The 19170-nt window shown below is 36.3% G+C and overlaps 1 protein-coding gene across 3 annotated transcripts in view; it reads right to left on the bottom strand.

The window, feature by feature from the left end:
* Window positions 1-1540: 1540 nt before the first annotated feature.
* SEC24A (SEC24 homolog A, COPII coat complex component) overlaps window positions 1541-19170 on the bottom strand; it is a 71342-nt gene continuing 53712 nt past the window's right edge. For all 3 annotated transcript variants that reach the window (XM_069592069.1, XM_069592070.1, XM_069592072.1), the window contains 7 exons: window positions 12493-12603; window positions 10184-10359; window positions 8674-8811; window positions 6537-6641; window positions 6134-6226; window positions 4757-4860; window positions 1541-4475 (listed from right to left, as the gene is read on the bottom strand). In XM_069592069.1, the coding sequence (XP_069448170.1) occupies window positions 4361-4475; window positions 4757-4860; window positions 6134-6226; window positions 6537-6641; window positions 8674-8811; window positions 10184-10359; window positions 12493-12603 (842 nt within the window). In that variant the 3' untranslated portion in view covers window positions 1541-4360. The remainder of the gene's footprint in view (window positions 4476-4756; window positions 4861-6133; window positions 6227-6536; window positions 6642-8673; window positions 8812-10183; window positions 10360-12492; window positions 12604-19170) is intronic.

The raw sequence follows: 19170 nt of genomic DNA, 5'->3' as shown, positions 1-19170 counted from the left end.
TTCTTGCCTGGAGAATCCCAGGGACGGGGGGAGCCTGGTGGGCTGCCATCTATGGGGTCGCACAGAGTCAGACACGACTGAAGCGACTTAGCAGCAGCAGCAGCAGTAGCAGCAGCAGCATTGTTAAGTTAGGCTAATATTGATACTTTATTGACTAACTGTAGCTACAAAGCTGAATAGAGTCATAAGTAATAAAATAATTCAGATTCTGGGGTTAAAAGTTGGCAGTAAGTTCATGCTTGGACACTTCTCTACTACACACAGCAGCCAGTAACATTTAAAAACATAAAGGGAAAAAAATAGGACCTCAAAAACAAGAGAAACATTTCAACAGATATGAGTATCTGAAACATAGCACAGGTAGCTAGACAGGTGCCTGTTGGGCTACAGATCCAGAAACAGGCAGTGATGGCACAATCTATGTGTAAGAGGAACTCAAAGTGTTCCACATGAGACAAAGGGATGGACAGGACAAACTCATGCTTGAGGTCTGTCTGTGCATGCTACGTCAGTCGTGTCTCACTCTTTGCAACCCCATGAACTGTACAGGCTATACCTGCAAGGCTCCTCTGTCCATGGGATTCTCCAGGCAAGGTATGAGGTCTGCCCTCTCTGGAAAATATTCAAAATATCATTTTCTATTGGATTTCAGCTTAATAAATAGAAAAGCAGAAGACAGGGCTGTTGACTTCCCACTGTTGGTGACGAGAATGGTGATATCCTCAAGCATAATAGGAGCCCTAAAACATCACCAATAGCCCTGGTTTTTTGAAAATGCAACTAGAAAACCCATAGACAGGGAGAGGGAAAGCTTGGACAGAGAGAGATGTGCTAAACTGAAAAGAATAACCCTCTCAATCAAATAAGCCGAGAAATCCAAATTCTAAGAAACATGAAAAGCAAACATTCTAACGAACATTTAAATTCTGCCACCCAAATTAAAAATCAGAATTGGAATTCACTCCAGAATTTTATGTGTGTTAGTTGCTCAGTCGTGTCCGACTCTTTGTGACCCCATGGACTGTAGCCTGCCAGGATCCTCTGACCATGGGTCCTCCAGGCAAGAATACTGGAGTGGGTTGCCATTTCCTTCTCCAATGCATGAAAGTGAAAAGTGAAAGTGAAGTCACTTAGTCGTGTCCGACTCTTCGTGACCCCATGGACTGCACCCTTCCAGGCTCCTCCGCCCATGGGATTTTCCAGGCAAGAGTACTGGAGTGGGGTGCCATGGCCTTCTCCAATTAGACTTACAGTAGGCATCATATCAGTAACAAAAGGGACACAGGACAATAGAGTAGTAACTTGAACATATTGAGAATTAAAAAATAAAAAATTTTAAACCCTTTCAATCTAGAATTTTAAACCTAGCTGTTCTTGAAGAGTGAGCATCTAGAATTAGGATTATGAAATCCCAGACTCTGACTTAGGTTTAAAGCATCTTCAATAGTATTTTTCCACTGACTTAATCTGGATGTACAACATAGAACTACTCAGTGACTGTCAAGTTATTCAATGTCAATTTAAATACATAACCACAGTATGAAGCTCTTTCAATTAACTTTATTGAATAGCCAAATCGATAAGTTAGCACAGTTCAAACGATTATTTGCATGGGTTACAAATGACTTTTTTTTTTTACAGGAAAAAAACAGTGAGAATTACAAACTGTAAAAAGGAAGACATCTTGTCTCTAACATTGCAGAGAAGCAAGATTTAACACAGCACATTGAATATCAGTACATATTTGAATTTGAAAACAAGAATTTAATGTTACAATATTATACACTACTTTACAAAATTAAAATTTCTACATAAGGATTATACTTGTAATAGTTAACAAAATCCTGAAATCACATTTGGTGGTCCCCTAGATAACAGCTGTTATGCATCTTTGATTAGAAGAAAAATCTTTTATTCTAATTATTGTAAAAGTCTATCAGACTCAATACATTAAATTAAAACAATGAAATATAGGCTAACTAAATAAATGGTACAGCTTGAGTGAATTATTAATGTGCCAGACTTACAGAAATGTTATTTTAAAAATCCTAGAAATTAGAAAAATAGAGTACTTTTTATGGTAGAACTGCCACTCAGATTTAAACACCAAGATTGCCCTTGTCAATCACTTCAGTAGTTGTAGATCTGTAGAAAATTCAAGGATCTTTCATAATTTACAACTACAATAAAAAAAATACGGCAGAGTGTAGATATTAGTTGCTTTACATCAAAAAGTAATACAAGATGAGATAGCAGGTAGTGCCCTACTTAAAAAAAACTAAAGTAACACATTCAATATTGCAAAAAATAATTGCTTAATATCAATATCTCCAAAAGATTCATTCATTCCCTCATTACTGGGAGAACAAATATTGTGAATTCTTACTAAAGTTATGTTTTTTTATGACCTGGCTATTATAAAATTATTCTGGATTGCACATGTTATGCAATATCTAAAATAATTTTTTAAAAGTAAATTTGTGAAATATACCAACAAAGCATGTGGTAATAACAAGAGTCATACCCACTTAGGGATGAAAGTGAGGCACAAGGAAGATTACTGTCCCTAGGAGCACAAACTTTCCCCTCTGGAAGATTTATTACTACTATTAAAAAAGGACCTACAATATCAACATTTAAAATTCACATTATGAACAGAATTTTAGTTATTTTAAGAAACATCAGTGCATAATAATGACTCTCAGTTTCTTTAGAAGAGGGGAAAATAGAAATGCATTCTAATTAGCTACAATTTGAAAATTGCCTCCTAATAAAGGAAGCAGCTTTCAAGAAAATTTCCAGTTCAATGTATCACTTGCATACTGAAAATAAACCTTAACACTGCTTAAGGGAGATAATATTTTTATAGAACACAATTATTCTGATCTGGCTGGCAAGCAGTAGTATATACTCTAGTGGGACCTATTTCTTCCCTAACCCAAAACAATTCAGTTAAAGTCAGCTCATATTGATGTAAACCTGAAAGTTACTATTTCATTGGTGATCATGTAAGATCAAGATTGTAAACACATTTTTCTAATCCATTAAAACAAAGAAACAAAAATCTTTTCATCAAGTACTACTCATGAACAACTTTTACTTCAAAAAGTTCATACAAGACAAGATGAATCATTGAAAACTGGACCAAACTCTTTTTAAAGATATTCTATCACACCACTTTAAATATACAGATGTATAATTTACCTATTTGTAAACAAAATTCACTTAATAGTTTTTACTATAATATTTCTCTGGCCAAATCAAAAAGCAGTATCTTGAGCATGTTCAGAAATCAAGTGTCTTTTATAATCTCCATATATCGGATTTGTGTGATCTTAATATCCACTAAACCAAACAGCGGCATTCATGCTTTATTAAGTTTGAATGTTAAGAATAAATCTTATGAGCAACTTCCAATTTAATTATAAAACTCCTTAGAAAATGTTACTGATGAATTTGAGACAGCATTTAAGAAATCTTTAATTTCTTTCATTCATACTCATTTCACCAATATAATGCTTTTATTATACATCACAGAGCAGAAATGTACCAAATAAAACCCACTTAAAGGATCAAGATAACTAAGCTTCTCGTCTCCCGACTATTGCCAGTCCCAGCATATTTATGAAGACAGCTCCGATTTTTTTCACTGCAGAACAAGACAGTGTGTCCAACCAAGTCTTCTGCAGTCAAATCAGAAAACCACTTGAGAGTTTTCACTCCAGATCAGTGACTTTGTTCTTCAAGTATAGAGAATACTGACAAAGCTTGACTGTATCACTTCATATTCTTCTCAAGCTAGACTAGAGTTAATTTACTCTAGTTTTAGTTTAACATGATGATCCTTTTTCTTCCTTAAAAAAAAAAAAAAAGCAAAACTCTGGGGGATGGATACTAGTTTTCCAACATATGATTTACTTCAAAAATCTTTTTATTTTAAAAAGATCATTTAATCCTGTGAGGTTTTAATTGTAGCAGCCAAAAATTCAGAAAAAAATGAGAAATATACATTTGGAACACAGAAGTCTTTATTTTATAAAATGTACTTTGCCTCTGTGATACTGTCTTACTTCAATCCATAATAACTCAAACATAATTGGCAGCAAAGAACAAAGGTCATTTGTGTGATCAATCATATGCAGATATATTTTGATTTGAAAAATACAGTATTTCAGAGTTGCATGTTTGATTCTCCGCTGTGTTCCTTTATTTGCTACAGTTTGTTGAAATCACAGTGAGAACATATAATCATCACATTAGTCCACAAACCTAACAGGAAAGGAAGGTATTACACACTCTCAGGTGTTCTGTGTTATTGTGACTTTCCTTTGAAATTATTAAGTCGAGTATCTTCATTTGTTCATTTATTCACTTGCTGTTGTATATGCAAGAGGAATTCATAATATGATAAAGCAGATTCTGTTCTGTCTTCTACCATGTTTTGAAGGAAGTTTGCCTTCATTGGACTCTCATCTCTTAGGAATAAAAGACAAATATTTATATATATTAGACAAAATGTAATAGTAAAATAAACAGTGGATTTGTCACAAAGCTTTGACATCTATTTTGCTAATAAATGGATATAAAGCATAACTTAATACTACTAACTTGTACTATTTATTGAAAATACAATTTTTTTTTTCTATATCCTTCTAGAGTTTACAATAGGTTACACATACCTATGATTCAACTCAAAGGTTTCCTTGCAAAGCCAAGCAAACTGCTTTAGTATTGACAAATGACAAATTCAACTTACCTTATTACATAAAGTATTGGGTAAAATGGTCTCTGCTCTCTAAGCCAAGAGATGAAAGCTATTGTTCTGGCAGACTCTGGTGTATCAAGTTCTGGAAGGTCTGTCTGTTAAACAAAAACCAGCAACATACAACTTATTCTAAATTATCATCTGTAATACTTTTCAAACTTTATCTTGTATATGAGTCACCTGAGGATCTTACTGAACTGCAGTTGATTTAGGAGGTCTGGGGAAGAGCCTAAGATTCTACGAACCACGATTTTCTCACTACCCTAAATGGTAGGCAGACTTTTTAAAGGAACAGATAATAAATATTTCAGGCTTGCAGGTAATTTGGTCTCTGTTGCAACTTCTCAACTCTGCCACTGTTCCACTGAAGCAGCCATAGTCTATATACTGTAAGTAAATGGACATGGCTATGCTCCACTGAAACTTTATTTACAAAACCAGGTGGCAGGCCTCCTTAGGCATAGTTTGTCAGACACTGATCTAGACGAAAATGCTACCTCTTATCTTCTGATTATGACATCTAGAATTAAGTGATCCATTCAGACAGTTATTACAAATATAACAATTTCTTATCTCCTCATTACCTAAAGAGCCTAGTCATCTAGATCAGCCATTAAGCTAGTGCTTATCCCAGAAAGAACCCTTTGTCTTTTAAATACATAAATCTCCTAATGACTTCTATAAATGAAGTTAAACCCATAAATATGACCAAGATGCAGACATAAAATATATTCCAAAGTTGGTGACAAACTGATAGTTAAAACCAAAAAGTATGACATGAAATAAGACCATGTTATAATTAATTCAAACTTTAAAATTCACAACTATCTAAATGTTACACAGATTTAATGTGTGCTTTCTCATGTGTTGTTTCAAGTATTCCTCCATAAGCAACAGCGCTCTTATTTTTACAAATGAGGCTTTTAGTGACTTATTCAAGGTTACAGAGTGGGTGACAGAGTCCAATATTACGTTCTCCAATAATCAATATAAATCCAACTGATTTGGTCACAAGTCGTTGACTTGTGTGGCAGTTAGCTGAGTTCTTACTCTAAAGCAGCAGTTAAAAGGACTCTGCCAAAGAACAATGAAACTACTTGCAAAAAACACAAAACACAGAAACAGAAGAGCCCTAACACTAATGCCAACTCCTGCCAACAGCAGCACACATTTTTTGGCCATTAACTACGTTCATTACTTTCTCACTAAAATAGTATACACATATAAGAACAAGCAAGTCAAAAATGCAAAATAACCTATAGAATGCCTCTAAAATACAGCTATGATTTCAAAATAGGATGTTCATGTTTTTGCCATCATTTGAAACATCTTTTAAGCCTACCACCATCACTATAATTACAGTCTTACCATGGTCTGTGGAATTAATGCATAGTTTTCAACTCCTAGAACTTGGCTGAGAAAATTCTGTCCACAATTTCTTCCAACCCAAAGCATTAGTACCTGGAGACAGGAAGAAAATTATTTTGAGATACAGCTTAACAGTGAGATGTTGACTTAACCTTTAATCACTGACTGTGTTTTAAAAGATCAAAAAGGGAAGTTAGTTTATCAAAACTGTATAGCCTCCAACTAAAGTAATGATAACTACTATTTACCACGACAGGACACTGTATGCTCCGCATGCAAGGAGACTATGGAGGAGAAGGTGGCGAATACAAAACTATATAGATTAAAGAACACATAATCCGTTAAGAGAGAAACTAAGAGGAATGAGGGTAGTAGTGTACAGAGAGAAGTCAAGACTACTCACAGAACCTGCATCCATGAGAAAGGCCCCATCCCTGCTCAGCTTCTCCACCGAAAGCTGAAGAATAGGCGGCTGAGGTATAGTGCGATCATTGATGCTGATTGCTCCCTTAAAAATTGAGCAAAAGATTAAAGCTTTTAGCTATAACTATTAGGGAGCCACAGTTAAATAATAAAAAGAAATTTAATGAGTGTTACCTTTGAGACTTTGGAATTTATTTAGGTAAATCAGAATTATTCATATTTAAACATAAAGACGAGGAGGAAATATGTATCGTTTATCTAAACAAAGCCATCATGATCCCAGTCAAGCCAAATTACTCTCTGATCTTAATTTATTATTTTAAAAACTAACACAATAAATGCAATCAGTACTCATGTATCCTGATTAGATACATTAGTGACATCCAAATAAAGTCTGGAATTTAGTTAATGATAACAGATGATTGTGTAGTTTAGATCATATATACATCCTGATGTAAGAGTAAATCTAATGCAAATGAATTTTCTAGTTCTCTTCAATTTAACATTTATTTAATAAGTCCAGAAATGGAAGTTCATCATTTATCACTGACTATAATACTGCTATCTTAAAACATACACCCTTAATTATTCGTAACTACATCATTTTTGACCAAAATTTGATTTAAATACTAAAACTTGGTACTTAATGATTCTTATCTAAGGGAGAAAGTAAATAAAATACTGACCTATCAAGAGGTACTACCTTCAGCAGGCTTTAGCTCTACTAGGACCTATTAATCACAGTACCTTAAGACCTCTGGCCTTAGGGCATGTGGGGAACAAGAGAGACTATAGCCCAAATACAGTCAATCAGAAATTAATGTTAACTAAGAAAAGAAAGCCTTGTCCTTCCCTGGTGGTAAAGATGGGAAGCTATCAGTGGCTCTGTTTTCTAGAGCCACTGTTTTTTAAAGTGGCTCTGTTTTTTATCTAAGCTCTGTTTTTTAAAGGCTGGTCTGAAAGAATGAAGCAATGCAGAGTCTATGAATTTGAGTTAGACCTGAGTTTAGTTTAGACCCTCGCCTTTCCTGTGGTTTCTATTTGAGTGCCACATCAGTCAGTCCCTTCTTTCCTAAGCTCACTTGCAAAAGAGAGTCCTGATAAATATACCATTGAAAATCTTAATAGTGCTTGTCTCTGAATGTATATACTATGAGTGATTTATTTTTCTCCTGCTGCTGCTAAGTCGCTTCAGTCGTGTCTGACTCTGTGCGACCCCAGAGATGGCAGCCCACCAGGCTCCCCCGTCCCTGGGATTCTCCAGGCAAGAACACCGGAGTGGGTTGCCATTTCCTTCTCCAATGCATGAAAGTGAAAAGTGAAAGTGAAGTCGCTCAGCCGTGTCCAACTCTTCTTGACCCCATAGACTGCAGCCTACCGGGCTCCTCCATCCATGGGATTTTACAGGCAAGAGTACTGGAGTGGGTTGCTGTTGCCTTCTCCATTATTTTTCTCCTAGTGGTTTCCATATTATAGACATCTAACATACTGTGTTTGTATTTTTATGTTAATTTGCCACTTTTTAATTTGTGCAAAATACAGGTCCAGTCAGTTGAACTTGTCAAACACAGGAGTAATCTTAAGTCATTATTTGTGTAATACAAATTAATAATGTCATCAACAATTTTCATTTGCTTAGAAGTTATCTCCATATATGCAAGGTACCTTAAAATATTTAAACTCAAATGTTTTTAACCAAAATATTACTTCTAACATATATATTCTAACTTGACTACAATATATTATAGAAAGATTATGATTTAACATTTTCATGCTTGCAGCTTTAACTCTAGTAAATTTCCCATCAAAGGAGAATAATGCTACAACTTAAATATTTTCTTTTCAATTCAAGAACATTATTACACTAAACATTGACCTGGGCATTCAAGTGTAATTTCACACTGGATACTCCTTTCAGATCAACCTGTTTAAATAAATTTTAGGTTGCTCTAGTCAATTTGACAATGTCTTCATTTACTTAGATCTCTCTAAAGATTCATCTGAAACAAACAGTAAAGTTTATTACTTTAATAACTTAAATAAAAGCACTATTTTCAGGAGCTTCCCAAGTGAAAAGCTTGTAAGTAAAAGTGAATAAAAAAATGAATCAATCTTACCTCATCTGAGAGATTGTCAACTCTATACAAACTGGGATGAGTTGTGAGCATAAGGTAAACCAAGGGCTGATTTTTCACTTGACACATAGCAAAAATGCGTTCATCTAGACGTGCATTTGTCCCAGTCTGAAATGATTTCTATAACAAAAAAAATACCCATCAGAAAAAAGGTATTTAACAAATACATATAAAATTTTGCAAATATCAGCTGTTAAAAGAATATCTTCAAACAGAATTAACAAATTTACTGTTACTTGTTCTTACAAAAATATATTTAATCAGTCACACACATCTACTAAATTGTGGCTATATCCTCACCTAATGACATATTAATTATCTGACCATGGCAAAATCATTCAATCTATCTGGCGTCTGCTTCCTAATCAATGAAATAGATCTAAACATTCAATCTATCATAAAGCAATAGTAATATAAAAATCTAAACAACAGGACAAAAAGGATAAAGTTACATTGCAGATGCCAAAAAAAAAAAGGCATATGAAGTATGAAGAACTAAAGATCCAAGTATTCTGTAAAAGCTGAGTGATGATGATTGGTGGTTAACTATCCTCATCTCTCCCACAGCTAGAGAAATTAAATAATGTATAATAACAAAGCTCACAAATCAACCAAGAAAATTAGTAATTTGAAGACAGCTACTTAGTAGAATAGAATTAACAAGTAATTGTCAGTTGCAACTGGAATATTAGTTCCATGAACACTATATCAGAGATAAGGTTTGGGGCATTTCTATTGATGGAAAGGAGTAGAAAGAGGCAGAGAGATAACAGCAATGAAACTTTGCCTTAAAACAAATGCACTGACTATAAATAAGGAAGATTAGAAAACGCTGTTAAAGAAAGAATACTATAGGAAATGAAAGATGTTCCATTCATTCATTCAAAAAACTACTTACTGAGTGCCTATGGGCTTCCCTTGTGGCTCAGCTGGTAAAGAATCTGCTTGCAATGCAGGAGACCTGGGCTCGATCCCTGGGTTGGGAAAATCCCCTGGAGAAGGGAAAGGCTACCCACTCCAGTATTCTGGCCTAGAGAATTCCATGGACTATGTAGTTCATGGGGTCGCAAAGAGTTGGACACAACTGAGTGACTTTCACTTTCTTTGGTTCTCTCTGTCCTGGGGCTCTACACTTACTATTCAGAAGCAGTAATTACCCTAAACTCTGTCATCTAATATTTCACACCAGAAAGCGCGCAAATTACTGATGTTTTATTCCTTATGCATGACATTAAAGGTCACCTATCCTCAGGCTAAAATAACAGGAAGTGCACCATGTGCATGCCTCTTCTTCCAAGTTTTGTTTCTCCTCACATACATCCTCCAGATCCTTTAGGTAGTTAATTTTTTGTATTTTTTCCTTTAAGTAGTTAATTTTTTGCATTTTTTTTCAGAGTTTATAAATTATTATCTATGAGAAAGAGGTTCACAGGACCAAAATTTTGGCTGTTGACACTTTCACTGTGTTAGTTTCTGATTTTGATTCTTTTACCTGTTTAAGGAGAGCCAGCACAAACAGTGGGAAAAGCCGGAGAGAGAAAGGAACCATGAGTCCAGACTGCTGGTTACTTAGGGCTGAAGAACGATAAGCTGACAGGGAGTCTATGACGGCATTCACTAGGGCATCACGAGCATCACTCAGACTGGCCGTCACAGACCTGTCAACAGCTAAGAGAAGTTGAAGTAGGGACAAGAGAGAAAAAAAGATAGGAGTTTAGTTACCCCACTGTTAAGGATAGAAAAGCTTTTTTTAATTATACAAACTTTCTCTCAAGTTATTACATACACAAGGAACTAAACACAGCAGTTAAAAGCGCATAATTTGGAGAATCAAACCAACCTACGTTGAAATATTGTTTTGCTATTTCCTAGCAGTATGAAAATCTGGCAAGTAATTTAACCTTTATGAGCCACAGTATCCTTATCTGTAAAATGTATATATTGGAAATACAAATGGAAAATTGTATTTCGCCAAATCTAAGATGCTATTAATTGTAACCTATCATTTTATGTATCACTGAGAAAGAAAAAGACTGCAATTAAACACACATGCTTTTTTTTCGTAGCACATTCTTTCTTAATAGAGAATTTTTACATTTACTGAAAGAACAACTAGTTACTTAGATGATCTTCATCGTGTTATGCCACTCTATTTTAAGCTTTTCTATACACCCCCCAATTTTTTCCAATACCAAAAACACTGTAGTTCCTTTGAAAACTTCTCAAACTGTAACTAAACTCTATTCATGTGGTATCAAAAATACACTCAATGAAGTGACGTTATTAACTGCTATGACCAAATTTATATATAAGCAAAAAAGAATGAAGACTACTATTACATTAACTAAAGGATTTTGACAAAATGTGAGGGGTAAAAAGTACATATTGGGATCAACCAAATTTAGTAACAGAACTAATACTTGCTGTGAAGATTTTTTAAAATTCACAAATACTGCCTGACATATAGTTGCTGTTGTTAATAATAATAAAGATATAATAATTACACTGTTACAAAAATGTACTAGTTCAACAAAATATAAAGGCAATGGACTCTCAAATTTCTTAGGTTACAATTTTTAAATTTTATCACATGAGACTAAACTGAAGTTAATTATTTACCATGTTACATTAAAGAATTTTTTTTCCCAATAGGAAATTCAAGAAAATAGGTAATTATTCCTATTACAGGCATTTGAGTTTGAAGCAAATTGATGATTGAATTTGAAGCAAATGGACTCACTGGCAGTCATCCCTGAAGAAAGGGAGCAAGAATCAAGATGACATTAAGCTCCATGTTTTTGAAAAACGGATCCAAAAAGAAAACAAAAAAAAAATTCAGGAAGGCAACTCTGACACGGAAGACATTAAGTAAAACATGGTATTTAAGTCCATAGCAGGTAGACTGTGACGCAGAATATAGTTTGCATGTACGTGTCTGTATGCGTGTGCATGCGCTCAGTTGCTGAAAAAACAGTTTTGTGGTAGCCTAAGGCCAGTAAGGGAAGAAGAAGAGAGTAAGCAGGAACTGTTAATTAATGGGCAAGAGGTTCATCCAGGGGTGATTGAAATGTTCTAAAACTAGACTCAGGTGATGGCCATACAAATCTGTATACAAACTCATACATGTATATATGGAGTCATATACTCAAATGGGTTAAGTGATAATTATATCACTTATATCTCAACAAACTGAAACTAATTTCAATAAAGCTGTACAATTTAAAAAAGAAAAAAAGATCAGCTTATCTGCTGCTGCTGCTAAGTCACTTCAGTCGTGTCCGACTCTGTGCGACCCCAGAGACGGCAGCCCACCAGGCTCCCCCATCCCTGGGATTCTCCAGGCAAGAATACTGGAGTGGGTTGCCATTTCCTTCTCCAGTGCATGAAAGTGAAAAGTGAAAGTGAAGTTGCTCAGTCGTGTCCGACTCTTAGCGATCCCAGGGACTGCAGCCCCAGCAGGCTCCCCCGTCCCTGGGATTCTCCAGGCAAGAATACTGGAGTGGGTTGCCATTTCCTTCTCCAGTGCATGAAAGTGAAAAGTGAAAGTGAAGTGCTCAGTCGTGCCCGACTCTTAGCGACCCCAGGGACTGCAGCCCCAGCAGGCTCCTCCGTCCATGGGATTTCCCAGGCAAGAGTACTGGAGTGGCAGCAGACCCATGTATTCAAATAGTTACTTGGCAGGCAGACACTGAATCTTAAACACTGAAATTCTAAAGCTAATTATTTAAAGGAAGATACAAGTATATAGATTTCTCAAATGCTACTACTTGTAATATGTTTACAATAGGTAATAATTCTTACCCATATTGGCCAATAACCCTGAAATTGCTTGAACATCGGCTCCAAGAAATACTTCATTTAAAGTTGAAACTACCGGCAAACACAAAGTATGAACACGAATTCTTCTTTCGCCTTTGGAGAAAACATACAAATAATAGTGAGGGAAAACAATATTAAAAAACAAGTTTGTATTAAAGTTACTCAGAAAAATCACTTCAATTTGGAACCAAACAGGATTATGTGTAGTAAGTAGGAATAGTATCAAAACAAACTCTAAAGTGTTATTTTTTTACTACAAAAATTTTTTCAAAGTACCACTGAAAAGACAACAGAGATCATATCCAAATGATGATAACATGCTAGCTTCTTAAAGATTTCTTTTCTGAATTTTTTGATTAGTTTATCCTTTTTTGTAAAAGCAATTTTGGTAAAATACATATGATGTAAGAAAACACTACTCCAGGATATGTTCTACAGTCTGTTTTGATATTCAAACTCCAGAGAAATTTTATAGTGTTCTTTTTTTTTTTTTTTCACATATCCATACATGACTACTGGAATATAGTGTTCTTTTTAATCACAGGAAAAAAAAATTAAAAGAAATCCGCTAAAGATATTCAGCTGGTCAAATTAAAAATAAAGTTTTCATTAAAAAAAAAATTCAACAGTCAGAATACTTCCTCTTTGCTAATTACCCACCCAACAAAAATCAGTAAATACAAGAAACAAAAGTGAAAACCATCTGAGAACCATAAAATATCAAATATCAAGTGAGTCTCTTAAAAATTTTTAACGAGTAAGATCTTGAACACCAAAGAACAAGCAAAAAACTGGAATGGATACCCACACTACAACCTGTAGGGACACATGAAGACTAAGAAACCCTTACCTAGCAGGAGCTTATATAAATTATTTTTAAAGAGAAGTAATATCTATGTAAAAGGGTGACATTATTTACTGCTTCTATTCTAGATAAAAACATTGGTAACTAAAAGAAATAAGATACAACGTTTAGCCTATCATTGACAACAACTATTATATACTTAGATACAGATAAACTCACAAAATAAGAGGCTGATATTAAAAGGGTATTGAATGTGACTACAAATTGGTAAAATATTTCTGAAAAGAAACATGGCAGTATCAATATTTTTCTAAACATCTCTATATTTCTATTTCCAATTCAACAAATCCATCTTAGGGAAGTTTTTAGATGACAAAGATTTGTGGACATGGATGGAAATTATAATCACATTTTATTTAGGTTATTCCTAGAAAACATTAGGAATAACCTAAACTAATAACTGGTCCCATCACTTGATGGCAAATAGATGGGGAAGCAGTGGAAACAGTGTCAGACTTTATTTTTTTGGCCTCCAAGATCACTGCAGATGGTGACTGCAGCCATGAAATTAGAAGACGCTTACTCCTTGGAAGAAAAGTTATGACCAACCTAAATAGCATATTCAAAAGCAGAGACATTACTTTGCCGACTAAGGTCCGTCTAGTCAAGGCTATGGTTTTTCCTGTGGTCATGTATGGATGTGAGAGTTGGACTGTGAAGAAGGCTGAGCGCTGAAGAATTGATGCTTTTGAACTGTGGTGTTGGAGAAAACTCCTGACAGTCCCTTGGACTGCAAGGAGATCCAACCAGTCCATTCTAAAGGAGATCAGCCCTGGGTGTTCTTTGGAAGGAATGATGCTAAAGCTGAAACTCCAGTACTTTGGCCACCTCAGGCGAAGAGTTGACTCGTTGGAAAAGACTCTGATGCTGGGAGGGATTGGGGGCAGGAGGAGAAGGGGACGACAGAGGATGAGATGGCTGGATGGCATCACTGACTCAATGGATGTGAGTTTGAGTGAACTCTGGAAGTTGGTGATGGACAGGGAGGCCCGGCGTGCAGCAATTCATGGGGTCGCAAAGAGTCAGACACGACTGAGCAACTGAACTGAAGTATATAAAAAGATATCCAACATTATTTATTACAGAAACATGAAATAAAACTAAAAGTGATACATTATACTTTATTAAAAGGGCATAACAAGCAAAAATACCTCAAACCAAAAATAATAAGCAAAAACTAAACAGATAACAGTAAATGTTGGTGAGAATGCAGAGCAGCTGGAACTCTCATACACTGTGAGCACAAAATGGTACAGCTGCTTAGGAAACAGTTTGGCAAGTTCTTAAGAAGTTAGGCATAAGCTCACCATACAACCCAGACACCCATCAAAAACACTGAGAAGTATTTACCCAAGTGAAATTATAATTTATGCTCATATAAAAATCTGTACGCAAATGTTTATAAGGGCTATATTTGAAATTGCCAAAAACTGGAAACAACTCAAATGTACCTAAACTAGAAAATAAATAAATAACCTGGGTAAAATGGAATACTATTTAGGAATAAAAAGAAACAAACTACTAGTAGTTGAAACAACTTGGATGAATTTTAAATCCACTGTTTTAAGTGAAAGAGCCAGATATAAAAGGTTTACCTACTGTATGATTCTATTCATAAAACATTTTTGCAAAGGCAAAAGTATAGGATCAGAAAACAGATAACAGTTGCTAAGATCTGGGGATGGGAGACAGCTGACTATAAAAACACAAGGATATGTTGGGGGTAATGGAACAGATTGTGATACTTTAATAGTCAAAACTTGTGGAATTGTAACTTCCCTGGTGGCTCAGATGGTAAAAAATATAGCTGGAATAGAAAGAGACACATGTACCCCAATGTTTGTTCATCACAGCACTGTTTATAATAGCCAGGACATGGAAACAACCTAGATGTCCATCAGCAGATGAATGGATAAGAAAGCTGTGGTACATATACACAATGGAGTATTACTCAGCCATTAAAAAGAATACATTTGAATCAGTTCTAATGAGATGGATGAAACTGGAGCCGATTATAAAGAGTGAAGTAAGCCAGAAAGAAAAACACCAATACAGTATACTAACACATATATATGGAATTTAGAAAGATGGCAATGATGACCCTGTATGTGAGACAGCAAAAGAGACACAGATGTGTAGAGCGGACTTTTGGACTCTGAGGGAGAGGGAGAGGGTGGGGTGATTTGGGAGAATGGCATTGAAACATGTATACTATCATGTAAGAAACAAATCGCCAGTCTATGTTTGATGCAGGATACAGGATGCTTGGGGCTGGTGCACAGAGAGATGATATGGGGTGGGAGGTGGGAGGGGAGTTCATGTTTGGGAACTCATGTATACCCGTGGTGGATTCATGTCAATGTATGGCAAAACCAATACAGTACTGTAAAGTAAAATAAAGTAAAAATAAAAATTAAAGAAAAAAAAAGTAACATTAAAAAAAAGAAGAATATAGCTGGAATGGAGGAGAAAGTGTACAATTTGCTCAGTCGTGTCCGACTCTTTGCAAACCCATGGACTGTAGCCCACCAGGCTCCTCTGTCCATGGAATTCACCAGGCAAGAAGAAGGGAATGGTAACCCACTCCAGTATTCTTGCCTGGAGAATCCCATGGACAGACGAGTCTGACAGGCTATAGTCTAATGGGTCACAAAGTGAGCGTATCTCTTTCTATGCGGGTAATAGCTGTCATTGCCAATATGATAGGCTTAAACATCTTATTTGTTAGTTATCAATGTTTTTATATAGAATAGAAGCACTAAATAATGTTACCCTTTTAGCCGGTATTCAGTTCAGTTCAGTCGCTCAGTCATGTCCAACTCTTTGGGACTCCATGGACTGCAGCACACCAGGCCTCCCTGTCCATCAACAACTCCTGGAGTTCACCCAAACTCATGCCCATTGAGCAGGTGATGCCATCCAACCATTTCATCCTCGGTTGTCCCCGTCTCCTCCTGCCCCGAATCCCTCCCAGCATCAGGGTCTTTTCTAATGAGTCAGCTCTTTGCATCAGGTGGCCAAAGTATTGGAGCTTCAGCTTCAACATCAGTCCTTACAATGAACACCCAGGACTGATTTTCTTTAAGATGGACTGGTTGGATCTACTTGCAGTCCAACGGACTTGCAAGAGTCTTCTCCAACACCTCAATTCAAAAGCATCAACTCTTCAGCACTCAGCTTTCTTTATAGTCCAACTCCCACATTCATACATGACTACTAGAAAAACCATAGCCCTGACTAGACGGACCTTTGTTGATAAAGTAATGTCTCTGCTTTTTAATATGCTATGTAGGTTGGCCATAACTTTCCTTCCAAGGAGTAAGTGTTTTTTAATTTCATGGCTGCAATCATCATCTGCAGTGATTCTGGAGCCCAGAAAAATAAAGTTGGCCACTGTTTCCCCATCTATTTGCCATGAAGTGATGAGACCAGATCCCATGATCTTAGTTTTCTGGATGTTGAGCTTTAAGCCAAGTTTATCACTCCTCTTTCACTTTCATCAAGAGGCTTTTTAGTTCCTCTTCACTTTCTGTCATAAGGATGGTTATCATCTGCATATCTCAGGTTACTGGTATTTCTCCTGGCAATCCTGATTCTAGCTTGTGCTTCATCCAGCCCAGTGTTTCTCATGATGTACTCTGCATAGAAGTTAAATAAGCAGGGTGGCAATATACAGCCTTGACGTAGTCCTTATCCTATTTGGAACCAGTCTGTTGTTCCATGTCCAGTTCTAACTGTTGCTTCCTGACCTGCATATAGGTTTCTCAAGAGGCAGGTCAGGTGGTCTGGTATTCCCATCTCTTTCAGAATTTTCCACAGATTATTATGATCCACACAGTCAAAGGCTTTGGGATAGTCAATAAAGCAGAAATAGATGGTCTTTTGGAACACTCTTGTTTTTTTGATGATCCAGCGGATGTTGGCAATTTGATCTCTGGTTCCTCTGCCTTTTCTAAAACCAGTTTGAACATCAGGAAGTTCACGGTTCACATACTGTGGAAGCCTGGCTTGGAGAATTTTGAGCATTACTTTACTAGCATGTGAGATGAGTACAATTGTGCAGTAATTTGAGCATTCTTTGGCATTGCCTTTCTTTGGGATTGGAATGAAAACTGACCTTTTCCAGTCCTGTGGCCACTGCTGAGTTTTCCAAATTTGCTGGCATACTGAGTGCACTTTCACAGCATCATCTTTCAAGATTTGAAATTGTTCAACTGGGATTCCATGACCTCCACTAGCTTCATTCATAGTGCTGCTTCCTAAGGCCCACTTGACTTCACATTCCAGGATGTCTGGCTCTAGGTGAGTGATCACACCATTGTGAGTATCTGGGTCGTGAAGATCTTTTTGGTACAGTTCTTCTGTGTATTCTTGCCACTTCTTAATATCTTCTGCTTCTGTTAGGTCCATAACTTTCTGTCCTTTATCGAGCCCATCTTTGCATGAAATGTTCCCTTGGTATTTCTAATTTTCTTAAAGAGATCTCTAGTCTTTCCCATTCTATTGTTTTCCTCTATTTCTTTGCATTGATCACTGAAGAAGGCTTTCTTTTCTCTCCTTGCTATTCTTTGGAACTCTGCATTCAGATGGGTGCATCTTTCCTTTTCTCCTTTGTTTTTCACTTCTCTTCTTTTCACAGCTATTTGTAAGGCCTCCTCAGGCAGCCATTTTACTTTTGTGCATTTCTTTTTCTTGGGGATGGTCTTGATCTCTGTCTCCTGTACCGTGTCGCGATCTTCTGTCCATAGTTCATCAGGCACTCTATCTATCAGATCTAGTCCCTGAAATCTATTTCTCACTTCCATTGTATAATCATAAGGGATCTGATTTAGGTCATACATGAATGGTCTAATGATTATCCCCATTTTCTTCAATTTAAGTCTGAATCTGGGAATAAGGAGTTCATGATCTGAGCCACAGTCAGCTCTTGGTCTTGTTTTTGCTGATTGTATATCAAAAAGATAGGACACTGAAAGATGAACTCCCCAGGTCGGTAGGTGCCTAATATGCTACTGAAGATCAGTGGAGAAGTAACTCCAGAAAGAATGAAGGGATGAAGCCAAAGCAAAAACAACACCTAGCTGTCGATGTGACTGCTGATAGAAGCAAGGTCCGATGCTTTATGTAAAGAGCATTATTGCATAGGAACCTGGAATGTTAGGCCCATCAATCAGGCAAACTGGAAGTGCTCAAACCGGAGATGCAAAGAGTGAACGTTGATTCTAGGAATCAGTGAACTAAAATGGACTGGTTGGGTGAATTTAACTCAGATGACCATTATATCTACTACTGTGGGCAGGAATCCCTTAGAAGAAATGGAGTAGCCATCATGGTCAACGAAAGAGTTGGAAATGCAGTACTTGGATGCAATCTCAAAAACGAGAGAATGATCTCTGTTCGTTTCCAAGGCAAACCATTCAATATCACGGTAATTCAAGTCTATGCTCTGACCAGTAATGCTAAGAAGTTGAAGTTGAACGGTTCTATGAAGAGCTACAAGACCTTCCAGAACTAACACCCAAAAAAGATGTCCTTTTCATTATAGGGGACTGGAATGCAAACGTAGGAAGTCAAGAAACACCTAGAGTAACAGGCAAATTTGGCCATTCATTCTGTAATGAAGCAGGGCAAAGGCTAATAGGGTTTTGCCAAGAGAATACACTGGTCATAGTCAGGTATTACTTCTCTTTAAAAGTAATCTGTGGAACTATATATTAAAATGGTAGATTTTACCTAGTTCAATTATATATTAGGGGTTTTTTTAATATGTTAAGAAAAATCAATGAGAAAAAGGA

The sequence above is a fragment of the Ovis canadensis genome, chromosome 5 (genome assembly GCF_042477335.2).
Source record: "Ovis canadensis isolate MfBH-ARS-UI-01 breed Bighorn chromosome 5, ARS-UI_OviCan_v2, whole genome shotgun sequence".
Lineage (NCBI taxonomy): Eukaryota > Metazoa > Chordata > Mammalia > Artiodactyla > Bovidae > Ovis > Ovis canadensis.
Note: the sequence above shows the minus strand (reverse complement) of the source record. Positions and strands in the feature narration are given on the sequence as shown.